At 43.4% G+C, this 26,686-nt stretch overlaps 1 protein-coding gene across 1 annotated transcript in view; it reads left to right on the forward strand.

Annotated features, from left to right (window-relative positions):
• Positions 1–20,428, forward strand: part of MGAT5 (alpha-1,6-mannosylglycoprotein 6-beta-N-acetylglucosaminyltransferase) — a 105,528-nt gene extending 85,100 nt beyond the window's left edge. Inside the window, exons 12-17 of the mRNA XM_088521763.1 lie at positions 6,019–6,168; positions 11,975–12,121; positions 15,567–15,683; positions 16,484–16,558; positions 18,841–18,998; positions 20,196–20,428. Of these exons, the coding sequence (XP_088377889.1) occupies positions 6,019–6,168; positions 11,975–12,121; positions 15,567–15,683; positions 16,484–16,558; positions 18,841–18,998; positions 20,196–20,394 (846 nt within the window). The 3' untranslated portion in view covers positions 20,395–20,428. The remainder of the gene's footprint in view (positions 1–6,018; positions 6,169–11,974; positions 12,122–15,566; positions 15,684–16,483; positions 16,559–18,840; positions 18,999–20,195) is intronic.
• Positions 20,429–26,686: the final 6,258 nt, after the last annotated feature.

Here is a 26,686-nt window from a genome sequence, read left to right on the forward strand (position 1 = left end):
AAATGTTTCACTTCACGTTTGCAGCTAGAAGATACAGAAGGGCAGGGAGAAAAAAAATCCTTAACCTTTCTCTTTCGTGCTGTCAGGGTGCCCATACTCATCTTGTTGTCTTCTCGTTTTCCCTTCTTCCAAATTTGCAGCAGCACTATGGCCTTTCCTATCTTACATGTGCATTTTTGAGGACTTATCTTCAACATTTATTGTGCAGTAACGTTTTAAGAACCACATTAAAGAAGGGACAGGTCAGTGATGGGCTGTTCGCTTCTGTCTTCTTTTTGCAGTACTTTGCACCGACAAAATGAATTAGTGAGATCTTAGAATAGTAGTTAACACAATGATCTACTGCTATTTGATTGTCACAAAAACAACACAACTGTTTCTGATCCCTTGATCTTTCCTGCTTTCTCCTGTACCCCTGCAGTATTCTGCTTCAGCTCTTGCAGTGCACAGGTCTGATCCATTGTTAGGCCTGGAAACTCGTGTTCAAAGGACAGGGAATTCCTCATGTGAGCATTTAATGGCAGTGAGTTAGGCAAAGCTTTCAGAAACCTTAGAGCAGATGAAGCACTGGAGAAAACCTCATGGATGAAAAACTGCAAGAAGTGGTCAAATAGCTAAAGATTGGGTGGGGAAACTGGGCAGGAATTCCGGCAGCTCACAAAGAACACCAGTCTATACTGAGACATTTTATTCTTTTTATACATGAAGATTATTTATGTATATGATAATGTATGTTTGGTACAAATGTATTTGGTAGGTATCTGCAAGGCCATTCAGTGAAAAGCAAGAGTGTGGCAAGTTTACATAAGACTTCCCTTGCATATTCTCTCTCTCTCTGGCTGTTGTCACTTTAGGGAATTTCGTGACTCTAGTTGTCTGTTGATAAACTATCTGTTCACAAACATTTGAGAGCTCAGTTAGAGAGCTCCTCAAAGCACTTGTCTAATCTGGGATTTGTGCAAACTTCGTTGCCTCCACAGCATGCTTGGTCACAGATCTGTTGCAGGAAAAACTATTAATGTTTGTTTTTTCCAAACTTGCCTCTTATAGGCTTTGTTTGGGCCTCTCTTGTGTTGGAAAAGATTAGGAATGATTTGTTGGTAACCATGTGCTGTATGCCAATGGTGGTTTTGCAAACCTCTTTTATATTCTGCCAATTTGCCTTTTCCAAGCTGAAGAATCCTGGCTGAATTGGTTACAGATTTCTGTAGTTAATGATAGAAGCTATTCTCTAGCTTGGATTCTTGTTGCCCCTCTCCAGGTCTCTTGGGTTCACGTGCAGGACCAGAAACCTACACACTATTCAAGGACAGAGAGGGCTCTGTGTTTAGAGAGGTGCAATGATATTCCCTTTAACTACTGGTCTGCTTTTTTCCATATCATAATGAAAAATCTTCGTTCCTGAGTAGCAGTAGTGAGCTCAGGTCCATCATTCCTTTGTGAAACTAGGATTGTTTTTCCTCACCTGCATCACTTTACATTTATTTCCATTGAATTTATCTGCTGTTTTATTTCCTAGTCACTCAGTCTCTTAAGTTACCAAGAAGCTTTTACAAAAGCTTTGGAACTCCAGGTGTTCAGTGTTGTGATGTCCTTCTACATGTGGCATCTTGGAAGTTGGTTTTATTTTACCACTAAATTACTACAAATGTGCAGTGTGAATCACCTGCACTCCTTGTCACTTCCCTATTCCCTTTTACCTACTGAGTATTTCTTCCAGGAGGTGATTCCCTTCTATTCCAGTAAGGCTTAGTTTTTAAGAATATTTAAGAATATTTTTTCTTTGAAAATCAAGTATACTGCACAGACTGCAATTGTCGTATGTTCTATGCCACTGGCCTTTGCTTACCGTGGACTTGACACTGGCAAAATACTGCTCCAGGTGTTAGGACTTGCAGAGTTACCAGTACGTGTTTAGGAAATACTTTATCTATAGTGATATGATCTATGTCATAGGTCTTATTTTTCTGCAAAACATTCATCAGGTTTTATGCACTCGTCCTGACTTTCGGAATGGCAGGTGAGTCTGAGTCCTCCCAAAAAACGTCTGTTTTTACACCTGCTTGGCAACCTGAACTTCAGCCCCATAAACCAGGCTAGGCCACCAGCTCAGACTCATCTCTAACGTAACTGGCCTGTAGCTCTGCGCCCCTGGGGTTTGGTTTCTCTTGCTGGTGAATATCGAGGGTTCTGCAAGGGTATCTGAGTGGTCTAACACTACAAAAATCCATGATAGCCTCAGGCTGCCAAACTGATGGGAGAGCAGAGTTGTTGATGACCACCCTGTACCTCATCAAAAAACTAAAAGCAGAGCTGAGTTCTTCTTCACGGCTTTTCTGCCGTGTCTTACTGTAGCATTTCTAATTTCATCTGCTGAACTCAAAGCTTCAGCCCTTCAGGCTGTGCCTTCCTGTCAACATTGTCTTAGGGAAAGACTTGTCAGGCTGTTGTCATTTGATTTCTTTGAGGAGAAAGGCCTCATCGTGAAGCCTTTTAAAGTAGGTGGAAATAACTGACACAGAGTAATAACAGTTCTGCAGTCAGCGATCAACAAAAATGTCTTTCCTGAATGGCAGGCTTATTCTTGATGCTGGAAAAAATGCTTCAGAGAAGGCTTGTATGACTGGTGCCCTTTCATTCGGAGTCTGAGGAGAAATAATTGGCCCGTCTTTGATGTGGGGAACTTTCATGCTGCAAGGCTCGATTTGCGCTATGGGCAGCAGATACAGCGTGAATGCCTCGGTCTGATCCAAACTGCTGGATCTGTATTATTAGCCTGTAGCCCGTATTTCTTTTTCTCCTTGAAATCATTTTGGAGAAATTGACAATTTTGGATGTCATGTCAAATGTTTTAGGAAAAGGAATTCTTATATCCCCATCTAAGCAAGCAAACTCAGGAATAGCTTAACAGAGCTGAGGGAATGTTAATAATATATTTGTCCACATTTCTCGATTCATTTACTTGCAGTCATTCTACTTATAAATGCCATATTTAGATTCTCTCACTTCAATTCAAATTTTCTAGTGTTTGGAATGGAAAATTTTACCGTAAATATGTAGTGGTTTGTTAAAATACATATTTTTATGAGCTGAAATTACACTTTTTCTAGAAATAATTTGTCAATTCAGGACTTTCTAAAAAGCAAAGGGACACATTTTAGTGAGATTTCTGTAAGGCATAAAATGGTAATGTTGTTTTTCTGGTACTTTATAGATGATTATGAAAGCAAGAGCTTTTGACTAGGTTAAAAAAAGGATAAGTGCTTTCCAAGGTTCTTTTTTGCTTGTTTGGGAAAGGAAGACTCATGAAGGATATAAGGACTTTTTTTTTTTTTTTTTATGTAGAGGGAACAAAGGAAAGATGCTCCAGTTGCTTCCAACTGTTCGTTAAAAACTTCATTTGATTAAAAGAGTGAGGGTTGCTCTTTTGGGTTTTTTTCTCAGCTTTTGTGTATTGTGCTTTTCTTGCTGTTTTTACTCTGTGACTTCAAAACCAATTCATGACATTTTTACAAATAGTTTCCCTTATTCATGCCTGTTTATCTCGAAGTCTTGCTCCTTGAGGGAAGAGCCTTTATAGTGCAGTCTTCTGCCACTGTCCACCATGCAAATGTCCTGTTATTTTTCTAAATATTATGGATGGAAAAATCGATGTTACTTTGGACACTGTTCTTTTTATCTATAGTTGTAGGCTATCAATCATGAAATAAGTCAGTTGTATGCTTAATTAATGTTCCCCATTATGACTGTAGATAGTTAATTTATAGTTTTGTTTGTGCTTGCAGAAATGCTCCGAATGTGCCATTTTGTCACTGTTTTTGCTATTTCTCCTAAATAGCATTTATTGATTGAATGTTGAATTTTGAATAGTCACGCAGCTGCTCATATAATTTGAATTTATTATGAAATATTTCTTGCACATATTTGTTACCTAAACCCTCCCTCCAAAGCTGCTGCTATAAAGGCATCTGTTCTTTTCATCCTATCTTGGTATGCTGCTGCTGCTTTTTAATATCCCCTATTTTGTGGAAAGCAAATGGTGCTATAGAGGATAAGATGGTGTATATATATGCTCATCTTTGGAACTGAAGTAATACAATAATGTAAGCACTGTGTTCTGACCCCAATAGTAGGTGGAATCATCTGGCTTCCACGGCATTTTCTTTTCCAGGAAAGGTGTCCAGCAAGATGCTACTGATCCAATTGTTTTGACAGATTGTGGCAGGAGACCCCCATGTCAAAGACATAATTTACCCAAAGCAATCATTTCTGGAGACAAAATGTAACATGAGAAAATAAAAAAAAATACGGTGCTATAAATTAAAGGTAAAAATAGGGAAGTAAAAGAGTGATAGGGTGACATTTGTAGAGAGATGGACTGATTTTCTTTCTTATTTATAGGGTTAATATTTCGCTTAAAAATATAGGATAGAGAACAATCTTGTAGCTCATGTGTTCTACTCCCCCATCATTTCAAGTAGCCATTTGTGTTAGGTTTGATTTTATTTTTTGTTTGCTTGGGATGATGAGTTGACCTCCTAACTGTTTCACCTGGTTTCATAACCAAATTTAGTTAGTCTTCATGTCCTGAGCACTGCACACTGTAAGAACAGAGGACTTCGGATTCAGGACCTCTCCAGTTAGTCTGCTAAATATGCATGGTGGAGAGAAAAAGCCCTTCACCTTTTCATGCTTGGTCTGTTCTGTTTGGGAGTGAAAAGTGGTAGTTGAGATATTTGGGCAATTTGATGAAATGAAAGTTGCATCAGCAGCTACAAGGGGCTCTCAAATGTAAAAACTCACTTTCACTGAGAAACTCACTTTCTCACTGAGAAAATGTATTTGCGTTGAGGGGACAAGAATGGATAATACCTATCTGTATGAAAGTTACAGTGCTGTTTCCTGAGATAGACTCTGAAGTCGTCTTAGTCAAAACATTTTTTTTCTGTGGACTCAAGGTGTTGTTGAATCACTGCAATAGCTCTTTCATCCTGTCCTCCTACCTCCTCTGGTAGAAGAAAATTATTTACTTGACAGTCTGTACATGCATATTCCAGACATCAGATAGCCTTGCCAAACAGCTTTTGCCTCCTTTTTTTGGCCGTTTCATGTAATGTTTAGCCCAGGACTTTCTCTGTATAGTGTAGTCGTGGGTGTAGCTTCAGAGCAGTGGGATTTAGTAACAGCAGGCGATCCACTTCTTCACAAACACCATCACCAGCAGAGGAGGCTGAAACTAGAAGTCACTTGGTACCTGTGGTTAAATGCCCCGCATGTGAGAACGTGTATCAACAGGCTCTTAGCAAAGAAACGTTTTTCACCAGGGCCTGGTATCTTGCTTCAGGATTTGAAACAACAGAATTTTCTGGATCTACTTGCCCTCTGAATGAACTTCATTAAAATTGCCGGCTTCACACAGCACTGTGAAGAAACAGTGCAGAATTATGGGACAAAAATAATGACTGAAGGTACAATTCTTAAAATCTCCCTTCCTGCCAAAAAGTAAAGAAATTTGTTACCTTTAGAGTTATTACTGAGACTATGTGCAAATATTGAGGAACAGCCTCTCTGATCTGTGCTGGCTGTAAATACAGTCTTTAGCTAAATAGTTTTGGAATGCTGGTGGTTTATAAAACACACGCACACATACACACACACAAAAAAAAAAACCATTGAAAATTAAAGTAATTCTTGTTTGCAGACTAAGATGGTGCACAGGTTCTTTATTTATTTATTTATTTTAAGGCAAAACAAAATCCATTACTGTTCTCTTCTTGTTGTCTTTTACTAATCCTTACTAATTCCCTTTGATATTTCAGGTACGTGAAATATTTGTGTGGAGCTTGTCAGGTACTTAGGTAAAGATGCGTATTCAGTTAACAAGAGAGCAGCTCTGCCAAGGGGAGAGGATCTTCCCTTTCTGGTACAGGAGGCCTCTCTGGAAAACAGTCCTGACAGATCATTGCTGCTCCAAGTGTGTGAGGACCAAGACCAACGTATGTGTTGTTGCTCTTACAGGATAAGAAGGCCTATCTGGACATCATTCACACATACATGGAAGTCCATGGAACTGTTCATGGGACAAGCACTGTTCATATGCCTGGCTACGTGAAAAACCACGGAATACTCAGTGGCCGTGACTTGCAGTTTCTGCTGAGAGAGACCAAAGTAAGTTTGATGAGAGAGAGAGAGAAAGGGATCAAATAGCTAAGAATAGATGGTATCTGAAATGCATACATTTCACCTGCTGTGATTGAGCTCCTGGTTTTGAGTTCCTAAATTTGAAAAACAGACAAATAAAAAGGAGTTTAAATTGCTCCTGAGAATAAATTCTTCAGCATGTCCTCATTTTGTGGATTGACAACTATTCCTAGAAAATTGGGACTACAACCTACAATCTAGGAGAGAGATTTTACAACCATGCATTTTTTTTCTTTCCCTAAGTGTGATGCTTAGCTCGGAGATTATCATCAGAGAATGTGCTTTTGTTTTAGCTCCTAAAACAAATATGGCCACCCTTGCTGTGCCCTTCCAGCCACTTCAGCCTATTCTCCAGGGGGAACAAGATGAAAGGCAGGAACTCCCTTTTCCCTTCACCTGCCTCCTCTGCTCCACTTGTGCAGAGGGAGACAGGAGGAGAGCGCTTTGCCCACAGCTCCATAGTCAAGGGAACTCAAGTTAAGGAGGAGCATGTATGCATTTAGATAACTAAACTTTAGTTCACATAGTTAGAATGCTTTGTGGGCTTTTCTGTGCATTCCCTCATCCTTGTGGAACAATTTAAAACATTGAAACACTTCAGTAGATTGCACTTTAATAGAATATTTAACTTTCACTTGGTGAAAGGAATGGTTTGCGTGTTTAAAATTAGCAAAAGGTATGGAGCCTTACCACTTACTCCCTGTTGCTGATGGGTTTCTTGCTGTGCACTTCTATATAAGAACCTATTTAAAAAAAAAAAAAAAAAGGGCAAGCACTTTCTACTTATCCATCACTACTGCAGAGATTTTTAAAAAAAAAGATTCGTGGAAAAAATGGTTATTTGAAGTCTGTGTGACAACTGGGCAAATTACGACTTTTTAAAGGCAACTACTGTGTGTAGGTACTTGAGTCATACAGATACACATAATGTTGCAGATTAAAAAGGTCAACATTTACTTTTATCATAAGCATTATTGAGAATACCCAGCTTTTGCCTGCGTGGAGAATGAAATCTCTGTGTTAATCATAGCACTAGTGTGGGCAGAATATTGACGTTGTAACAACCCCTAGTACAAACAGTGACTTCTTTCTGAGCAAATGCACGTTATTTGCTGGATTAGTGAAGTAAGGTGATGAACTTCCTATAAAATTGCTGACGTCCTTATAATTTTCAACATGCGGCTTGTAATACGAGTTATATTTGAATATTTTTTAAATCTCTAATTCAATATCAGCTGTCTTATTAAATCTCTTGGTTTGCCATATTAAGTAGCTAGTTCATGAGGTTTTTACTGGTAATATTTGCTCTGCTCCCGGGTACAATGTACAGATGCACTTAGTTTAGGACAAACTTAGGACGTTAGATGCAATAAGATGCACTTAGGTCCTACAAATATTTGTGATTTTTCGTGGTCTTCTGTGCTGTTGCTCTGCATCATTTATGTTTTTTTTTTTTTTTTCCTTTCTATCACTGAGGAAAATCCTGTTGGAACTTGTATTTCTTAGCAGATGGCCCTAAAAAACGTGTCGATGTGTTTCAGGCCCCCCATATCAGAAAGCTAGTGAATTTTTAAATCTGCTTGATACACTTTCTTAATAATCCCTCTTTTTATTTTTTTAAATAAATGTACAAATAATACTTTCTTATAGCTTTTTTTGAACTTTTGCTAGATTTGGAAATGACCAAAGTTGTTTCCTTTAAAACAACACAAAAACACTTTTTTATCATTCACTTGCCTCCCTCAGGCAACTGCTGCATGTGTGGCTTGATCATGTTCATATTGAATCAGTCATGAAAGGATCAGTCCCCACAGCTTAACTGCAAAAATAAATGCAGTTTTCCATGAAAATCAGACTGGCTGGAGCGGGAGCTTTGTAGCCAGGGTAGCTCTGAGTGTGTGTCCTGATGTTCAAGGGCATGGGTAGAAAACTGTAAAAAGATGAGGATTTTTTAAATCATAATCACTTTAATCACTAGGCAACCTGGTCACATCCTTGTAATGAATTTAGTTCTGGGTGGTTTTACTTTGTCTCGAGGAGAGGAGGTGAGCGGTGGGAGCCGCAGCGCCCGGCAGCAACATCTGCGCCCGCTCTGCAGGCCCCAGCACTGCTCCTCGCTCTCGCTGAGCAACAAGCCTTGCCTTCAAGCTTCCAGAAACATTCAGGCTTTTCTTTGCCTTTAAGTCTGAAATCGTTTGTTGAGGTAGGGATTGTCCTTCATTGCCTGTGATTTCAACATGATATTAGCAAGCTTTTGTCAGGTCAGTGCTCGAGTGGTCTCTTCCATGAGAAGGAAACCACCAGCTCGCCCATGGCAAGGTACTCGCAGGCGACGGCCTGCCTCACCCTGCTCTCTTTTGTCCTTGGACAGAAAAGTAGCAATAGGTGACAGCGAGATGATAGATCTTGAGCAGGGCTTTGCATTGCCAAAATGAAGTAGTTGCGCCCTGAAGTAGCTGATAGTTGGCACAATTAACTGTAAGCCTGTAGGTGCAGTATTGTCCGCACGTATATATGAAGTGTGCACATGCCTCGTGAACAGGAGGGGGCTGTTTTAGATTCATCGTGGCCAGCTCAGCTGTGTCATGCAAGACAGAGACTACGCGTTTCAACAGTCCCCAGTGAGGAGATGGGAGCCCGTTCATCACGCGGGAGGAGAACAGGGTAGACAAGCTGGCCGCAGTCCTGCCGACCTCTGCGGCACCTTGCCGGGCTGGAGAGCTCGGCCGGGCGATCCTGGAGGCACCAGCTCTGAATTCTTGAGAAACACTCTTTCTTTAGAGAAAGTTCAAGCAGAGCATTTTAACTTCAATTCACAGTCAAGTTTTGAGTGAATCCACTTTTTTTTGCTAGTAAATGGAATTTACAGTTTTTGAATGACGTTTAATAAAACGGCACAATGTGTTGATTAGATAGTTTCAGATGGATCCTATTCCAATGTTGGAAAAGCAGAAATAGGGAGTTGAACAAACTTCTTTCATATTGTCTTTTGTAAAGTAATATACTTTTTAATTCCGTACACTTCACAGGAACAACTGAATAGTCATTTACCTTTAGTGAATCTATTCCACAGATGTTCCAGTCACAAAGAGATTGACTTTTTCAAAAAACATTCTATATTCATGAGGAAAATCTATCAAAATGGTTCCCAGTAGTTTTTGCCACTCTCTTCTTTCAGTAGTTAGTAAAAGAATATTAGAATAGTTCAGTAAGGAGGCATACAAAAAGATGATAAAAGTACCAACCCTAAAAAATAAATGAGATAAAGTGTACTAATGTAAGGAAGAGGAGAGGAGAAGATGATCACAAGAGTTGTGGGACAATAATACTTAGAATAGTCTCTGAAATATGAAAGCTTTCTCTTAAATATGCAACCAGTAAGAACTATTCAGTCAGTGAAGTAAAACTTCTTTTTTAGACTGTAATTTATAAAGACTATTTGTTCAAGTAGTCATTTCTGTTAGCAGCCTAATTTGGTGCCACAAACTTCAGAGATAAATTGCTTAGTGTTGGCTGAAAGCCGGTGTTTTTTTAAAAAAAAACAACCCTCAAAGCGGTGGTAAAGCAGTTGTCGTATCAGAGACATGTCCATTTTGGGACAGCACACACTGCGATCAGAAGAGAGTGACACTGAGCACTTCCACTTTACACTTTCAGGAAGAGATTGTTTTAGCCTTTTGAGAAATAACGCATAATAATAATAATAGAGAGGAGCCTTAGAGCATCGTGGGGCTAGCCGAACGGAAACGCGTTTGTGACACTTTGCTTTCAGGCTCTACCGACTGTCTCGAGTCGATCGAGATTATCCTCAGTTTTGCTGTTTATGCCCTCAAAAACACTCTCTCCCTAACCCAGCCTTTCTTACTAGGCAGCTTTGGGGAGCAGCCTCGATGTGGAGGGTGGGGGCACCGCTTGGGCTGCTGAGGCGCTGAGGAGGAGGAGGGCAGGAGGCAGGACGGAGCCGGGGCGGCGATGGGCCAGGCCGCGGGCAGGCTCCGCTCGGGGCCATCCCGCGCGTCTCCTGCTGCCCTCCCAGGGAGGGGTGCTGAGGAGCGAGGTTTCAAACCTTGGCCTTATGGACCAAGAGCTGACAGGGAAAACGTGTCCTTTCCCGCGGAGCTTCCTCCCAAGTCAACGGACCGCTCAGAGCAGGCAAAAGCTGTTTGGCAGCACAATTGTCATAAAAGGAAAGTGAGAAAGGCAGAATCCAGCCTTCTCTGTACAGCAGAGATCATAGGAGAGCTGATGCTTCAGATGGTTTTAGTGGCAGGCTCTCCTGCTGGTTTTCTGTCTGAACCAAGGAGCATTTTTGGAAAGCAGCATCCTGTGTGCAAGTTGTATGAAATGCTTTTACATCTGTAAGTCGCTGCTTTCAAGAGATTACATTTCTTCAAATTAAACTTCTTTTAGGACAAAAAATTAGTATGTACTTTGCTGATTGGAAGGCGCTATCTCTTTTGCCATATGCAGCAAACGCAGTTTACATAACCTAGCTTTTGTGGAGATAGCGTTTCAGATCCTCTTCTATTAGGCCCCGGAGAGTTTCCTGTAATATTTAAATCTGCAAGATAACTGAGATGGCTTCTGCAGATAGATGACTTTTTTTTTGACCTGAATATTTGTTTTAGTCTAAATATCACTATTCATCTGATGCAATAAAAATTGAATGTCCTCAAGACCGACACGTCCAAAATTCACACTATCATTGCCATTGGACTGAGGATTAGTGCTGCAAAGCCTATACATAACAAGAGTCACTAGGACTTTATTCATTGACGTGAAGATTATTTTAATTTTTATGCCTTACCTAAGTTCCATGAGGCAAAAAAGAGGGGGTGGGGGACAGGCTTCAATTTCTTGGTACTAGGATTCACTTCCATGTTGTGGTAAACTTAATATTCAGTAGTAGAGTTTGGCCTCCTTGACTATATGTGTCCTGAATACACAATCCTAATTGCTAGGAAGCTTGCTCATTTTCTGGGGGGAAAAATTAGCTATATATGTCTTTATGTGAAGTCATCTAGCAGTGCTGAGAAATTTGTGGCAGTCAGAGTTGTTATGAATCAGATGCATCCGTGACAAAATACGGAATTTCTTTACACTGGGGAAGAAAATGCTGCTTTTTCTAGAGCACCCGTAATCTCCACTGATAGTCAGAGTAGCTCATGCTGCATTTTCCCTCCTTCCGTTTGCCTTGGAGGCACCGTATCCCGTTCATGTCGCGTGGTGAGAAGGTGCAGGGTCTTCCGCTGATGTTTGCTGCCATCTACCGTGTTCGCCAGCCGGGCAGGACCGTGTCCGCCTGGGCAGAGCCGAGGGATGCGGGCGGCAGCGGGAGCTGAACGGGGAGGTACCTGCTCGAAACCCGCTGCCTGCTCGTGGACAGGAGCCCAGCACTTGGTGCGATCCGCGCTCAAACCACTGAATGAGATTAACTGAAAGGAGCTGTTGTTGCCTCTGCTCCATGAAAACCCTTCTCAGCTCCTTACAGGAGATTATTGTCAAATCTGGTTTGCAGGACATTCCGGTGCAGCTTGGGCCGGAGGTGAGGAGAAGGAGAGGGAGCAGCTGAATCCCTTGCAGCATCGAGCATGGTGGTTTTCCTCGTTTTGTAGCAGAGTATGAGAATGTTACCGAGCCCTTTTCTTCCCAATGTTACATTTGGTAGGCTTGTGCCTTTAGAAATGTAGCCTTGCTTATGTTAGGTTAGCTCTTAGCTTTCTGTTTTTGTAAAGAATAAAAATTAAGATGATGCTTGTTTTCTGTTTTTCAGCTGTTTGTTGGTCTTGGATTCCCATATGAAGGGCCTGCTCCTTTGGAGGCCATTGCTAATGGCTGCGCTTTTCTGAATTTAAGATTCAGCCCACCAAAAAGCAGCAAGAATACAGAATTTTTCAAAGGCAAGCCTACCCTGCGAGAGGTGAGCTCCTTAATGCTGGTGATGTCTGTGTTAACGTGTGATTATGGAATTCTTTATATCACAGTAAAGGTGGGGGGAAAAAAATCGCATATATGTTCACAGTTCACTGCAAAAAGTGTGAAACCGTTATTTCTTTGGCCCTTGATAGGGTTTTCAGACTTTATTTTGATAGGACATGCTGTTAAGGTCTAGCTCTATATAGTGGTGTGCACATTCATGTTGACAGATCATAGACTTAAGTTGCCCTTAAAAACCTGATATTCTGCCCAGGAACGGATCCTGCCATGCTAAACATGACGTGTCAGTTTGAAAGGATTTTTTATTTTGCTGAAGACACAAACATTACTGTGTATTGTGCAGGAAGTAAAAGAGAGGCTTAAATAAATTATAAAAAAGTTGTATGGGAGCTTTTACATATACACACTTAGCTTATTTTTTTCCTCTGTTCAGAAGAGCTCTGCTCAAGGCCCAGTTGCGCTGTGGTATTAATGCAAACATCCCGCTGCGTGTGTGGTTGAATCCTAAATGCATTTGGAACTAACTTTTTAAGAGAACAGGAAAACCAAAACTCAAAGTTTCCAAACAGCCAGGACATTTAGACCCTATTAGGAGAAGAATGCAGCTAAGTAAGTAAGGCCCTCGGACTGCCTCTAGCCTGGGAATATTTAGCTTCAGGGTAGGTAAAAGGAGGCCTCTGCCACTCACAGGAATTCAGCAGGCTCGTAACATGCTGGGCATGAACGCTCTTGCTTTTCACCGGGATCTGCTCATAGGCGCATGTGAGCACATGTTACTGTTGCAGGCAGCTGTTAATGAGTGCTTATATGTATTTTCTTTATGCACTTCCCTGAAGGGAGGCTCTGTGGTAATAGCTGCAGAATTTCTTCATTGCAGTGATGTTTCAGCTGCCTAAATTGTGCACAGAGCAGCCCCAACTAGTTGGTGAGCAAAGGGCAGTTTCCCACTGGAAACCAGGGTTTGGTTGCGATTGCCTTTCAGCTTCTAATACAAACGGTAGGTTCAGGTCACCGAGTCCAGACTTGCCCTTTCTCATAGCTTAACGTTGCTAACAAAGGGGACAGCAATGAGAAGAAAAAGCCCCTGTCAGCTTGGGCTTGGCCTCGCTGGGAGCTTTTCTTGTCTGGGCTGTTTGTGCCTTTCCCGGTCTCCGTGTGTCCTGGCGCAGGCGCCCGCCGGGCTCAGTAAATGGCCCCAGCAATTCCCGGGAGCGGGAGGCTGCCCCGCCGCAGCCCTCTGCCCTGTTCCGCTCCGCTCTGCTGGGGGCTGCCCTTCACCTGCAGCAGCCTCTGCCCAGCGTGTGGGTCCCGTCACCGGGACTGGCTCCTGCTCCAGCCAGTGCTTCCAAAGCGCCTCTTTTCTTTCTTTCTTTATTTTTTTTCAAGTGGAAAAGGAGCCCCAAAGTTTGTGCCCTTCTGAGAATTCATTGATCATCCAAAGATCAATCTGGGCATGAAGTCTGTCAAGGTTGCTCCTGTTGCAGAATGGCCTTGCTAAGCAAGTCACTATTTCTCTCTTGTTTAGAGAACTGTTTCCCCCTCTGCTACCCTCAGGGTAGATCCCCCAGTGAAAACCCTGCAGGACTTTTGAGAACAAGAATTTTCCTTTTAGATCAGCAGTTGTTTTGTCTTGGAACATCATTCTGATGGGAAAAGGGACAAGTAGCAATAAAAAAACTATTTGGCATCAAACTGCTGGATTAGTACTAAGGTTTCAGTGTTTCGTCTCCATTTCTTATAAAAAGACAGAAAACATTGTGTGCTAAATCTAGTTAAAACATGTGGGTGTTTTTTCCCACAGAACTTATTTTCTGCATTTGGGAAGAAAAATATTTGAAATTATAAATTAATTCAAAATTTATAGAACTTTTTATAGGCTTTAATTATAGGCTAAGGGAGTGTCTCATGAGTTTTTAAAATAGTAAACTCTGGCTGATTAAAGCATTTCATATTAGGGAAGAGCTGATGTTTTTGGACAGTATATGTGCAGAATGGCTGGTGCAATAAAAACATCTTGCTAATTGCTCTTGCTACTTACACAGCTCAAAACTGAGCAGTTTACTGGTTCACCTCCAAATCTGGCCTTAGTGCTGCTGTCTGAGATGGTCAGAGAAAGTCAGGCCTAAAGCATAATCCCTAAAATGCCATCCGTGTTCATGTTCTTAGTAGAAGCGTTTGGTTGTTTTGGGAAGCATTGGGAATGTGGCTTCTGCAGTCCAAGTTTGGACTTAAGCGCCCTCCAGTTCAGTCTTGGTAATCCTGGGTTTTAAGTACGTGTAGATTTCGTGGTTGTGGAAGTGCTGTCAAAAGGGTAAGAACACGCAGGTCCCCGGCAGGATGGGCCCTTCGGAGGGGCACTCGGCAGCCCTGTGCTCTGCACAGTTGTGGGACAGGCTGCGGTGCAAACCAAACTCAGCAGGGACTTTTTTTTTTTTTTTAAAATAGTTCTTGCACTTTTGCTTTGCATTCATTTACACAAGACAGCAACTGCGGTAGGGACCTAAGTCGAGAGAGGAGTCTTTCCAGCAGACACATTTCTTTGCCTTAGGGCTTTTCTGCTCTCCAATTTTGGGTTTTTTTTTTTTTTTTATATCATGCAAAGGGACAGCTGTGTCTATGTAAATAAAAGAACATTATTTTTCTAGCATGTATTTATTTATTTAAAAAACAGCTTTCTTGTGAGGTCACAGTGAAAACAACTTCTCTATTCTGCAATTTTCACTTCCTTTTAGTGTGATCATTTGCATATTTTATTTCTGTGAAAACTGTCAGAAAAAATTCTTTTCAATGTTGTCCTATTAGTTGGCAGAGTTTCTTGCAAGTAAGCATTCCCCTCTCTGAGTTGGTCTAACCAATTTATTGAAATTTTCTGACAAAACATTGAGAAAAAAAATCAGTTTTAATGCCATCATTGGGCACTTGTACTCTTGTGCTGAGAATCAGAATTTGTCCAGAGTGATAGAAAGGGTGTTTTGCTCCGTTCTGTTTGTAAAAGTTTGGAAATGTTTGGATTTCCAAGCAGAGAGGGGCCAGGTGAAGGTGGCACAGGGCAAGGATGACTTCTCTGAGCCTCTCATGCAGATGTTTCCAGGACTGGGTTGTTCTGCAATGAGGTTTGGCCCAGCTCGGAGCGGTTGAAGTAATTCCCGTGAGCAGCACTGTGCTGCGCTTGTCATCGTGAGACCAAGGCACAAATGTTACTTGCAGTCTGTGTAATTTTCTGATTTGCAGTTTGCTGACCAAATTCACTCTCCTAAACCCAGAAAATCTGAAAGAGAGCCTGGAAGGATTGATGCTCACTGTTCAATTCCAGCTCAATTACCCTGTTATCTCTGTGTACTTCATCCCACAGGTTTGGAGGAGAGAGAAACAGGGAAGGAAGGGTATTTTGACACTGATTTTTGACTGGTATCATTTTTTCCTTTCAGCTGACGTCTCAGCATCCCTATGCCGAAGTTTACATCGGGAAGCCTCATGTCTGGACTGTAGACATCAATGATCATTCTGAAGTTGAGAAAGCGGTGAAAGCAATTTTGAATCAAAAGGTGAGAAAAGTGTTTTCTGCAGCTGTATTCAGCACCTGTATCCAGCACCTCGTGCCCTGCATGCAGAGGGGCTCGTGATGCAGGTCTAACCAAAGCAGAGGGCTGCGCTCCAGAAGCATATTAAAATAAAATGTTGTCTTCCCTCTTTCTGGATCTGATTATCGTGACTTAGTACTGGATAGGTCAGATCTTTACATGCAAAAAAAAATCTGCAAAGAAAGGTGAATTACATATGTAAATTATAGAGTGATCTGTATTTTCTGCATGTTCAGCGAGGAAGTTTCTGTGCTGATTCCTAGCGCACTGTGTGCCATCCAAATATGTGCTCAGCTCCCTTGGCTGATTTTCTAGCCTTAGCATAAGTACCATGCATTTATGGTGTGCAATTCTAGTGAATACACTTGGAAAAGCAAACCAGTTTGAAAGCATGTTTAACAGTATCAGATTTTTTTTTGTCATATTATGTCTTTTTTATTGCAAATCCAGCACTAATTGGCACTTAGTTAAAATGGAGGCTTTTGGATCCAGTGGTGTCGAAGGCTTTGTTACTTTGCAGTAAACCATGAATTTCCTTCATTTACCGTCTCCTCAAAGATAATCGCTGAGCAATTTTTTCATTGCCATTGCAAAGAAGAAGAAATCAGCTTAAACTGTTGGCTTTGCAAAAGAGTGATTAGTTAATGACTATATTTGCATTTATTTTTGCTAGTTAGACTAATATGTATTATATTCGCTATGAGCTGCCACCATGAAATTTGTTTAAACACAAAAACCTAACCCAAATGCACAACGTTTCACAGATTGACCCATATTTACCCTACGAATTTACGTGCGAGGGGATGCTGCAGAGGATGAACGCGTTCATCGAGAGGCAGGTAGGGGCCGGGCGCCGGCGCCTTCCCCGTTCCTGTGAGAGGAGGATCCCTCCGCTCCGGAGCTTCGTGAGCCCAGACAGCCCTACCCGGGTGTGCGGCGCTGGCAGGGCCAGTCCTGCCGCGGGGTCCAGCTGCTGCCCCGGTGCAGTCACCTCCGGGGCTGGGCTCGTGGGCTCCAGAGCCTCCCCCGGCGCGGCCCTCGCTGCACACAGCTGTATGGGGGTTCCCCTGGGCAAAGACCCTTCCTGCTTCTGCTCTTACGGCAAAGCACAAAGGCCAACTAAATTCTCAATGGGTGTTTTTTTATGTTTTCACACAAAACATTTGTATCTTGAAATACCACATATAGAGACGAGTGTGTTTGTGGTAGAACTGCACTTAGGCCGAAGCCTCTGGATGGATTTTCAAGTATTTAGCTTCAATCAATAAAGCTTTACATGGTTTGGAAACCGTTTACTTAAAAGACTGTTGGTCCCCATGCCTTATTACCACAGCTCAGCAGTATTGAGTTGCAGTAATAAACTGGAGAGGCTGGAATGAGATCCTGCTTTCTAGAAGCTATATGTTTGCTTGGACTTCTGCCCAAGGCCAGATCTGCTGTAAATGCCTGTTTTTCACCTTTTGTTCTGGCTTCTGCAGAAAAGCAGGAATAATCTGTTTCTCTTTTGTTCCCATCAGCTTCCAGGACAGCTTTCCAAAGTGCTGGATGGGCGCCCTAGCCTGTGTTTTTGAGAGCTGACAATATCACAGGCAGTAATAAAGAATAGCATAGTTTCAGTTTCAAAGCACAGTCAACATAACGTAGTTATTTCCAATTTCCTGCCCATAGACCTTCATGCTTTTTGCCGCTGTGTTGATAACAGCCTCTAAAAGCTTCTCTGCCCCTTTTGATTCTTCTGAGTTAGCCATGATTGAGAGGTTTGGTCAATAAAGAAAGAAATGGAGCTGAGGCTAAGGGAGACAAAATAACAACACAGAGAGAGTGTCTTTGGGGCAAAGCTGCTCCTTCCTTCCCTCCCTCCCGAGAGCGTCTACTCAGCACTCCCCTGAGTGCTCCTCAGGAGTAAATACGGTGCCGTTCTGCTGGTTATTGTGAGTAGTTACTGAGCCCCGTTGCTGCCTGCAGCCCGAGTGTCCGTGTTAGCTGCAGCCCTTCGCCCTGGCCCGAGGCCCTGCAGGAGGCGGCGAGCGGAGCTGCAGAGGCTGCTGGGCAGGGAGGAGCGCGAGCTCGGCGCAGGGAGCGCCCTACGGAGCCCCCTGAGAGCTGTGCCCAGCTCTGGGCAAGGATTTCAGAAGATCCCCCCCATGTATTAAAAGCTCGCTAGCAACAGATGACCCTGTTAATCCAGTATTACAGTTTTGGACTAGTAATTGGCCTTCATCTGGTGTGTGATATCTGTGTGTTATATGTGTTAAATGGAAGGGCACCAAACCCCAGCGCCTTTTCGAAATGACTGCATTAAAAAAATACCCCTGACCGGCTACTGTTCACCTGTCCCATAGGTGCTGGGCCTAGTACTGGGCTATAAGAACCAGCATAAATTTTTAAAATTTTCTGTACTGAGCCCTAATTTTTTTGTTAGCTTTAGAGGAGAGTTGCAGAATATGAACATGCTGGTTGAGTAGCATGGCACATTAAAGCAAGCCACTGACTCAAATTTTATGTTTAATTTTTCTCGTTTTAAATACCAAGACAGTAAGAACGTGTGTTTGACCAGTTTTGGCTAGCAGGTGTGTTCAGATACCCCTCCCTCGTGGCGCTTGACCGGGCTGTTTCCTACCAGTGCAGACGGAACCCTGTCACCCCAGCCCAGTGGAGCCCCAAGGTCACACAGGCTCCCGCAGTCCTGCAGCTCCCCTGGCTCCTCGCTGCTGCTGCGGGGCCGCGGGCCTCCCTTCTGCCCAGACTGCCTCATGCTGCTCCTGTAGCAGGGAATTCAGAACCAGGATTTCACTGAGAAAACCAAAGCAGGGCTGGGTATTTGTGGGTAATGAAAGTTTCTAGAGCTGTTAATTATGTATTTTTAAAAAGCAGGAAGGAAGCTTCTTTGGGATTAGAGATGCTATCAGATTTGAACTACTGATCAAAGGTGATAATTCCACTGTGCTAAAAACATAATTAAAAGTACTGTGCTTGAGTTATTTTAATACTGCAGAAGCTGTAGAAGCTGTAAGCTGCAGAATGAGCGTTTGGCTTAATGACAATCCCTGGCATTTCACTAGTGGGGAAATCGCTAGCAAGGACGGGCTGCATCGTAACAGGATTTGTTCTGCTGCCGCAGGATTTCTGCCACGGGCAAGTCATGTGGCCCCCGTTAAGTGCCCTTCAAGTAAAAATTGCTGAACCTGGAAAATCCTGTAAACAAGTTTGTCAGGAAAACCAGCTCATCTGCGAGCCCTCCTTCTTCCAGCACCTGAACAAGGACAAGGCTCTGCTCAGGTAAGTGCTCCCGCAGGGACGGGCGGTGCCGGGCTCGGCTGCAGCCTCCCCCTGCGCTGCCGGCGCTGCCGCAGCCCGCGGTGCTTGTTCCATCCATCCGAAGGGTGTTCGGTCGGGCGCTGGAATCAGCTGTTCCCATATACTCCACTTATGAAGTGTTGCTTATCTTTTATCATTTATTCAGCGCTCTTTGGCTGTGATTCATTTGGAAGCATCCATGTTCACTGGCAGTTAGTGATTAGTTTCTGCAGACCTGTTGTCTAAGCAGCGTCGCACTTGCAGGTGCCCCTTGCACGGGGCACATTAGTGACAAGGTGCAGTGTGTGCCAGCCCTGCAGGGAGGGAGGGCTGCTGCTTCCTGAGTGTCGGTGCTCATTTTGGTAGGAAAATAAAGCACTCCAGAGCTAGGTGCCCACAAATGACCCCTAGGGAACCGATTTTCTAACTTTTGGTAATAATAATAATAATAATAAATGCACAATGAAGGTTGGGCTTGGGGGTTTCGATTTTGATTATAAATGCTGTATTTCCAGCGGCATTCAGACGCAGCTGTCAGAAACACATGGAAGTTTTTTCAGACTTGTAGCTTTTCTAGCTGTCCAGACAAAGTTACATTTCTGGGAGAAAAAAACGTGTTGAATTCTGAAAGCCAGCAAGGTTTCCAGGATGAGTAAAGAAACCAAACCCCTGTTGGAATCGCTACCTCTGCCCTTGAGCCCTAGGGTCAGAAAATGGCAATTAGCCCTTTTTCCTTTGCAGCCAACCAGCACTAACTGCTTCCCTTGGGCGCTGGGTGCTGGGGAGGGACACGGTGGCCTCTGGCTCGTGCCTTGGCTGGCCCTGCACTGGGCACTTGCCTGGAGACATCTCTGCTGCATCGCAGCTTCTTTGGGCTGTGGCTTGCCAGAAAGCCAGGTTATATTAAAATACGAGACTTCGGGGAGCAGCCGGAAGCCTTTTTTTCTTTTCAATTTCCCATATTAATCTTTAGCAAAGAGAGCAAAGCTGAAAAGGCTGCGCTGTCTTCTGCAGAGACAGCGTGGATGAGGGGAGTTCCCTGAGCAAGTGCAGAGCTGCAAACGCACGCGATTTAGCGTGTAAGCCAGCGTTTGAATGCACTGCTGGCAAGGAAGAAAAAAACTGCCCTGAACTCCTATGAACTGCCCTGTGATTCAGAGCGTTTGCCTTGCTTTTTAGGCATCATATTGAATGTCACACCGTCGAGTCTGCAAACGACATTGTGGTCCCCTCTTTCGACGGCAGAAGGAAACACTGCGTCTTCCAAGGCGACCTCTTGCTGTTCAGCTGTGCCGGATCCCACCCAACGCACAGAAGGATCTGCCCCTGCAGAGACTATATCAAGGGACAGGTCGCGCTTTGTAAAGACTGCCTATAGCAGCAGCCGAGCTCCGTGACGTTGGGGAGAAAATGTGAGTAGTTTTGACAGAAGCTACTTGTTACTTCCTGCACTTTCGTCCAGGTTTCTTGCTGCAGGCAGAGCTATCCTTGCTGGGCAGAATTATCTACTGAGAGAGGAGGGATTCGTAAGGAACTGCTAACTGCTTTTCTTTCCTATGAGAACATCCGCAGTGTGACTCTTCAAATCCCTTCGTCCCTGTGAGGAGTGAGTTTCACGCTCTGCGGTGGCTCGAAGACGACTGCACGGAATAGTCCGTAGAGAATTCCCAGACCCATCCGACTTCTTTTGTTGTTTGGGTGCAGTGAGCGGTTTTTTTTTTTTTTTTTTTTTTTTTTTAATCAGTTAGGCCACCCCCCATCATGGTTAGCTAAAGGACCTCGACTTCATTCCATGGAAAACTGAGGAAAGGGGGCTGGAGGGAGGGGCTGTGAGGAGGCTGGCCCGAAGCTCAGCAGAGGTGCACTCGTTTGGTGCTGCTTTAGCTTGAGTGGCTGACAAGCAGCCACAAACTTCCCCCGAACCTGGAATCATGAGATAGCTCCATATCCTGCTACTGGGTTATCTGGGCCCAGTTCTCTTCTTTTCTCTTTTTCCTTTTTTTTAAAGAAAAAAAAAAAAACACAAAACTTTGTATAAACCTAGTGCTGTGCGTGTCCCCGCTGCTGTGCCAGGCAGCCGCGCAGGGAGGACCGTGAGCACATGGGCATTGCCGGGGGCTGACACGTCCTGGTGACCTGGCAGCTGCCTGGGCTGTGGCACGTTTTGCTCTGGAAAAGCTACGGAAACGGAACTGCCATTTCTAGATGGACTTGTCCAAGGTCACCGGACCTGTTTAGAGAGTAGTCCTTGGGATTTGCCCATGCTTCTGTTGTAGTCTGTCTACTAGAAATACTGTGTGAAGCAAAAAGTATTCAGCGTCTTTGGAGCATTAGTATTGCTAGAGCCTCAGTTTGCTGCGCCTTCCAGTAGTTAGAGCGTCGCTGAATGACGTAGAAAGGTTAAACTAAGCTAGCTATAATTATTGTATGATAGAAATGTAAAATGTTGTCATAACTAGCTAGGTTTTTAAAGAGCAATCTGTTCTGAAGAACAGCTAAGTGAAGACAAGCAGCTTCTAAGAAAGTATTGATGAGCCGTACGGCTTCTTTGGTTGTTTTGGGGGAAAGGGTGTTTTTTTTTTTTTTTTTAACAATAATGCCAGTTAGTTTTTTAGAAAAAACAGTTCAAGAGTTTGGACCTCAGAGCAGCTTTTGCTTGGAACAGCAAGTTAAATCTTCCAAAATGCCTCCCCGTGGTATCGGGGTGACCTGTGTTTGTTTTCCGTGTGAGGAGGCTGCTCCGCAGGACCGTGGGCAGCCGCAGGCTGGAGTTGGCAGGAAGAGTCTGCAGTGGGTTCTGGAAGCAGAATCCTCGTATGTGAGTCATCAGACTCGAGGAAAACTCAACTGGCTTGAAGGGCTTCGTGGCCATCAAAACTAATGAAAACCATAGACACGTCAAGTTTGCTTTTTTTGGCTGTATCTAATTAGTTCCTGCTTTTTCATACCCGACACTCGTTATCTGTGTGTGGGTATTGATGGATCTCTTGACCTGCCAAAAACCAAACAAGCAGAATGCTGGGGATCTCCGGGTGAATGCCCAAGGCGAGTTAACAGAAAAGCAGCAGCTCAGAGTTTCCCTTTAAAAGCGAGGAATTTGCTTCTCCAAGTTTGCTCGTTTCCTGCCTCCCTGCTCCTGCTGGGGCTGTGCTGCACCACCCCCAGGGGCACTGGGGCCTGCTCAGAAACTTAATCTCAAAAGATTTTCACTATCCAAAAAGACTCTATGGGAACATTCAACAGCAGCGTTGCTGCCAGTGACTAAATTATGATGAGAATAAAATTTGCTGTGTTTTAAGAGTCATTTTCCAGAAATGGAACAGTTGGGTTATTTAATGGGGAGCTAACTTTTTGTATGAAAAGAAAACAAGCATAGGCTGGTAGGAAGCCCTTACCATCAGCATATCTGGGCATTTTCTTCACTCAGCACAAAGGTAGTTTGTAAGTTTTAATATCCAGGGAGGAGGACTGGTAGTGGGTGTGAGCAGGCACAACAATTCCTTTTTCATTTATTTCAAGTGTTTCCCACCTCCTCGTGCACGTTTGTGCAACTGGAAAACCCCGTGTTTTAAGGAAAGCATTTACACCGCTGCCTGGTGCAGGAAGCAAAAGCAAGAGAATTTATCTTTGACAATTCAGCCTGAGGCTCTCCAGGCAGGAATTTAATAATTTAGAGTGAGCTATTACAGAATTGCATCGGCAACCAACATTTGTATGTGTGCACTTAAAGAATGCAAAACCCGTAGTTTTTGCTGTAGTGTAATCCTTTGCTGTAAATACGTATCTGCTTGTTTCCTATCACTGCTCTATGGACCACCTGGCATTCTGCATTTTATTTTGCCTCTGAAACTTTAGAGATGGGGGGGTTGATGCTTGTTATTTTAACATTTTATGGTCTAGCGCTTTGCTCAATGGTAAGTCTGCCTTTACGACAGCAGGGAGAGTCTATTATAAGCTCTGGGTTTTTTTCTCGTGCTGTTGCACTGTTTCTTCCTAGTCTACTGAACTGAATTACCACATACGGGCAAAAGTGAAATGGCCAACACCAACTCCGCTGGCGTTCGGCCAGGGACAGAGCAGGTCAACTGGCTTCGAGCGGGTCTGATCCTGTTTCGACTGAAATCTGTAGGAAATGAGTCACTAATCTGAACGAAAAGGATCAACCCCATGACTTCATAGCCATGTATTGTTAATTTTAGATGTAGTAGCTGAGCTCTCCTTGCAGAAGGAAGAGTGCTTTTAATGAAGTAGCTTCGGCCTAAATTTCTGCAAAGGAAAATCCCATGCAAGAGCTGCAAGGGGGGAACGCTGCGAGCGTCCAGCCTGGAGCAGCGGCTGTTGCTGCGGCTGCAGCGCGAGCAGCCCGGAGGTCTGCGCGGGGTCGTCGAAGCGAGTGACTTGCTCAATGTGCTGCAGTGTTACATCCACGCGCCAGGGTAGCCCTTAGCCTTCTGTCCGAGTTCCCCAAGTGTTTTCCTTCCTAATTAAAGCATAATTATGTAGTCCAAATATTGCACTTAAACAAGGGTATTAGAGATGGGACCCTGTTAATGTCTGTCTGTTTTTCCAGTCTAACAGTTTAGCTTGCAGCTTCCTTACTCAGAATTCAGGTTTTTGCAAGGCTTGCATTTGAATACGTTGATCAGTGATTACAGGAAAAAACGGCAAAAGTTGAGTGTAAAAACATTTTACAAGCTTTTAAACATATCTCTCATATCAAGACATTCTTTGTTTTAAAATTTTGTATTTTTGTATGTGACCTAGTTTTTTCAAAAGTCTTGTTCCTATGAGATTAGAAAACTTGAGAGAAACATTTACATATTTATTAAAACTAACATAAAAGTCTTGCCTTTGAAAGGTGAAGTTGGTAAATACACACTGTTTAAAATGCCAATAAAAACCTCATTTATTTCATATATGCAAGTTGATTTGCACATGTATAAATAGAGTTGCTTTTTGCATTTTTTTTTGCTTAGTTTCTTTGTTTCTTTTTGTAATTTATAGTTGCATTTGTGTGTTTGCTTGTTAATATTGGGTTATGTTTCTCCTACAAATATTTAATGTTTATGTGCCTTTTTCACTTTCTTTTGGTGTGTCAGATGAGTGTTTGGAATATGAATGCTGTCTGAACAAGTATAATGGAACACTAATTCCAGGTGGCATTAACACCTCATGGCTACATAACTATTAATGGTGTGAATTTAGAACGTTTTAAAAAAATAGTGGGAAAATCTGTTCTAAAAATATAAGGTGAGAGATGAGAAGATAATAGATACTGTAACGTTAATGATTCTTGCAAAAGTGTAATTTCTGTAAACGGCACACCCTTTTTGGAATATCTGTAATTTAATTTAAGGGCTTTGGTTGGGATGGAGCGCGAGTTTAGTGACCAGAGCAACCCAGTCAAAACCCGCCCTGCTCCCCAGGGGGACGGCTCAGAGAGGCGGGAAGGTCTGCGGGCTGCTCGGGGTCCCGCTGGGTGACTGTGAGAACAGAGCTCTTTACTGATGCCCGAACTTAGGGCTCCCCGTGTTGAGGGAAGTCTGGATATTCAGCTTATTGCAGGTTTTTCTGTTTAGTGCCATTAGTTTTCTGCAAGAAAGATACTCCGCCTGTTACCTGCAGCTTGATTTTCGGTGGGATGTCACAGAGCGGTTGTGGTTGGAGCCAGGCTCCTCCGTGCTCTTCCTTGTATCAGATTTCGGAGGTTGCTTTTTGAGCACCTTTCAGAGTTGCTGAAAGCTGCTGTTGGCTTCAGCTTCGAATCAGGTTGTTATGCGATGTTCTTTTTCCGTGCATAATCATGCTTTTTGAGAGTATCCTTTCAAATCTTACTCAACATCCTTAGTTTATCCTTGATATTAAGGACGTGCCCTCCCCTTTCAAAAATGCCTGGCTCCTCTAAATTAGAAAAGTGATTTACAAGTTTGCAAAACTTTTTCTTTTAACATAAACAAAAGCCAAATTGCTTTCTCAGGTACATATTTTGCTCATGGTGCATTTCAGGACCGGATTTTGCTCCTAGTAAAATAAATTAAATGGGATGCATCAGGCTGGGACCAATCTCATCCAAGTCTAATTAACTTCATGACTCCCACTGGCTGCAGCGATAGCAGAACCCCTGTGTTAATTTTTGTTGAAATTAAAAAAGCAGCTCTCCCTTTTTTTTTTTAATAAGTTTAAAGCACTGTATCTTGGAGGATAAAGCCCAAATGCTCGCAGGTTGTATGGAGCACATATCAGCAATCGGGTTTGCTTGCTGCTGTAGAGTATGGCATCACTCACTGAGCTGATGCAACTTCCTATAAAAGTGTCAGTTTAAATCTTGATTAGATACAGCTGCTCTGTACTTTTTTGTTGAGAGAGAGAGTATTAATTATCACTTTCCAATGTCGCAGCCTTTTATTATTGTTATTTCTTTTGAAGGCGTGCTACCTTTTCTGGCGTGGCCGCTGCGCCGTGTCGCCTCCACCTCGTGACTTGTGACCCGTCTCATTTGCAGCTCTCTCTCCCTTGGCCCATCCTTTTAGGGCCCCCTCTAAGAGCCGAGCAGAATAATGCACTGACAGACGTGTGGCTGCGGCGCCCGGGAACACATCCCGTTTCAGTTAGGCACGCTTTAATGCTGTTGCTGTACGTGTAACATGGAAACATTGTTTTATGGGCAGTGACTCAAATCTTGTCTTCATACTTTTAAGCGCAGGTAGTTTTTTAAGTTAGTTAGTGATTTCCGAGTATTATCTATAAGCAGAACGTGTAAACCACAAGCTCCACGTATCAGGTGTGAAATGTTTACTGCAGGGACAGGCTGGGAACGGCAGCGGTGAGCCCAGGTGCCTCCGCTTTGAGCTTCAGTGCTTGTCCTTGCTAGCAGAGCACAAGACCCTGACAAACCACGACGGCTGCCAGTGCGTAACGGGCGGCTTTTAGGCTTAAGCCTCTACGTATTCATGAGCTAAAAGCAGCGGCGTGGCCGAGTTCAGCAGGTCTCTCTGAGCAGCAGGAAGCCCTGCAAAACCCAGGCCCGGTGTCGGCGCTGACCCGCTCGTGCCCGACCGCGGCCGTCGTGGGGCTGCAGAGAGCCCAGCACCCTGACCGCAGCCTCCTCCTCCGCCTCCCCCGCCGGCGCCTTGCAGGGTGCTGAAATACCAAAGAGGTGCAGCATAAATCAGGCTAAACTGGTGTGCGAGGGCAGTTCACTTCAACAGGGCTGTGCCCACAGCTGCTTTGTCACACTCGTTAGCAGGTCTGTGGCAGTGACCGTGAGAAAAGTTTATGACAAGTCACAATTTATTTTTATTTTTCCCTAAGCTTGCTTGGTTGTGGAGGGGAGGGCCTCAGAGGAGAAGATAGTTTAGTTTCTGGTCTGAATTATTCCCTCCATGGGCAAAAGGGAGCAAAATCTGTGAACACTCCCTGCAACCCTCTATAAACTGGGGAAAAAAACGTAAGAATAATAATAAAAAAAACTACTTTTTGCAGATAAAAAAATTGAAGTCAACAGGAGCTTTTAACTGTACATGAAACTTCAGGGTCAGGTTTGTACTCTGTGTTTGGTTTGAAATCTCTCCTGAAGCTCAATTCTTTGCTTGATTTAAAAGGTTGTGTTCCACTATATTAAGTTCAAGCAGTTTGGCTCAGAAAGAACACGCTGGCTCCAACGTTGTCAC

Source organism: Tinamus guttatus, unplaced genomic scaffold (assembly GCF_059628265.1).
Source record: "Tinamus guttatus ecotype Peru unplaced genomic scaffold, ASM5962826v1 Tinamus_guttatus_pri_ptg000133l, whole genome shotgun sequence".
NCBI lineage: Eukaryota > Metazoa > Chordata > Aves > Tinamiformes > Tinamidae > Tinamus > Tinamus guttatus.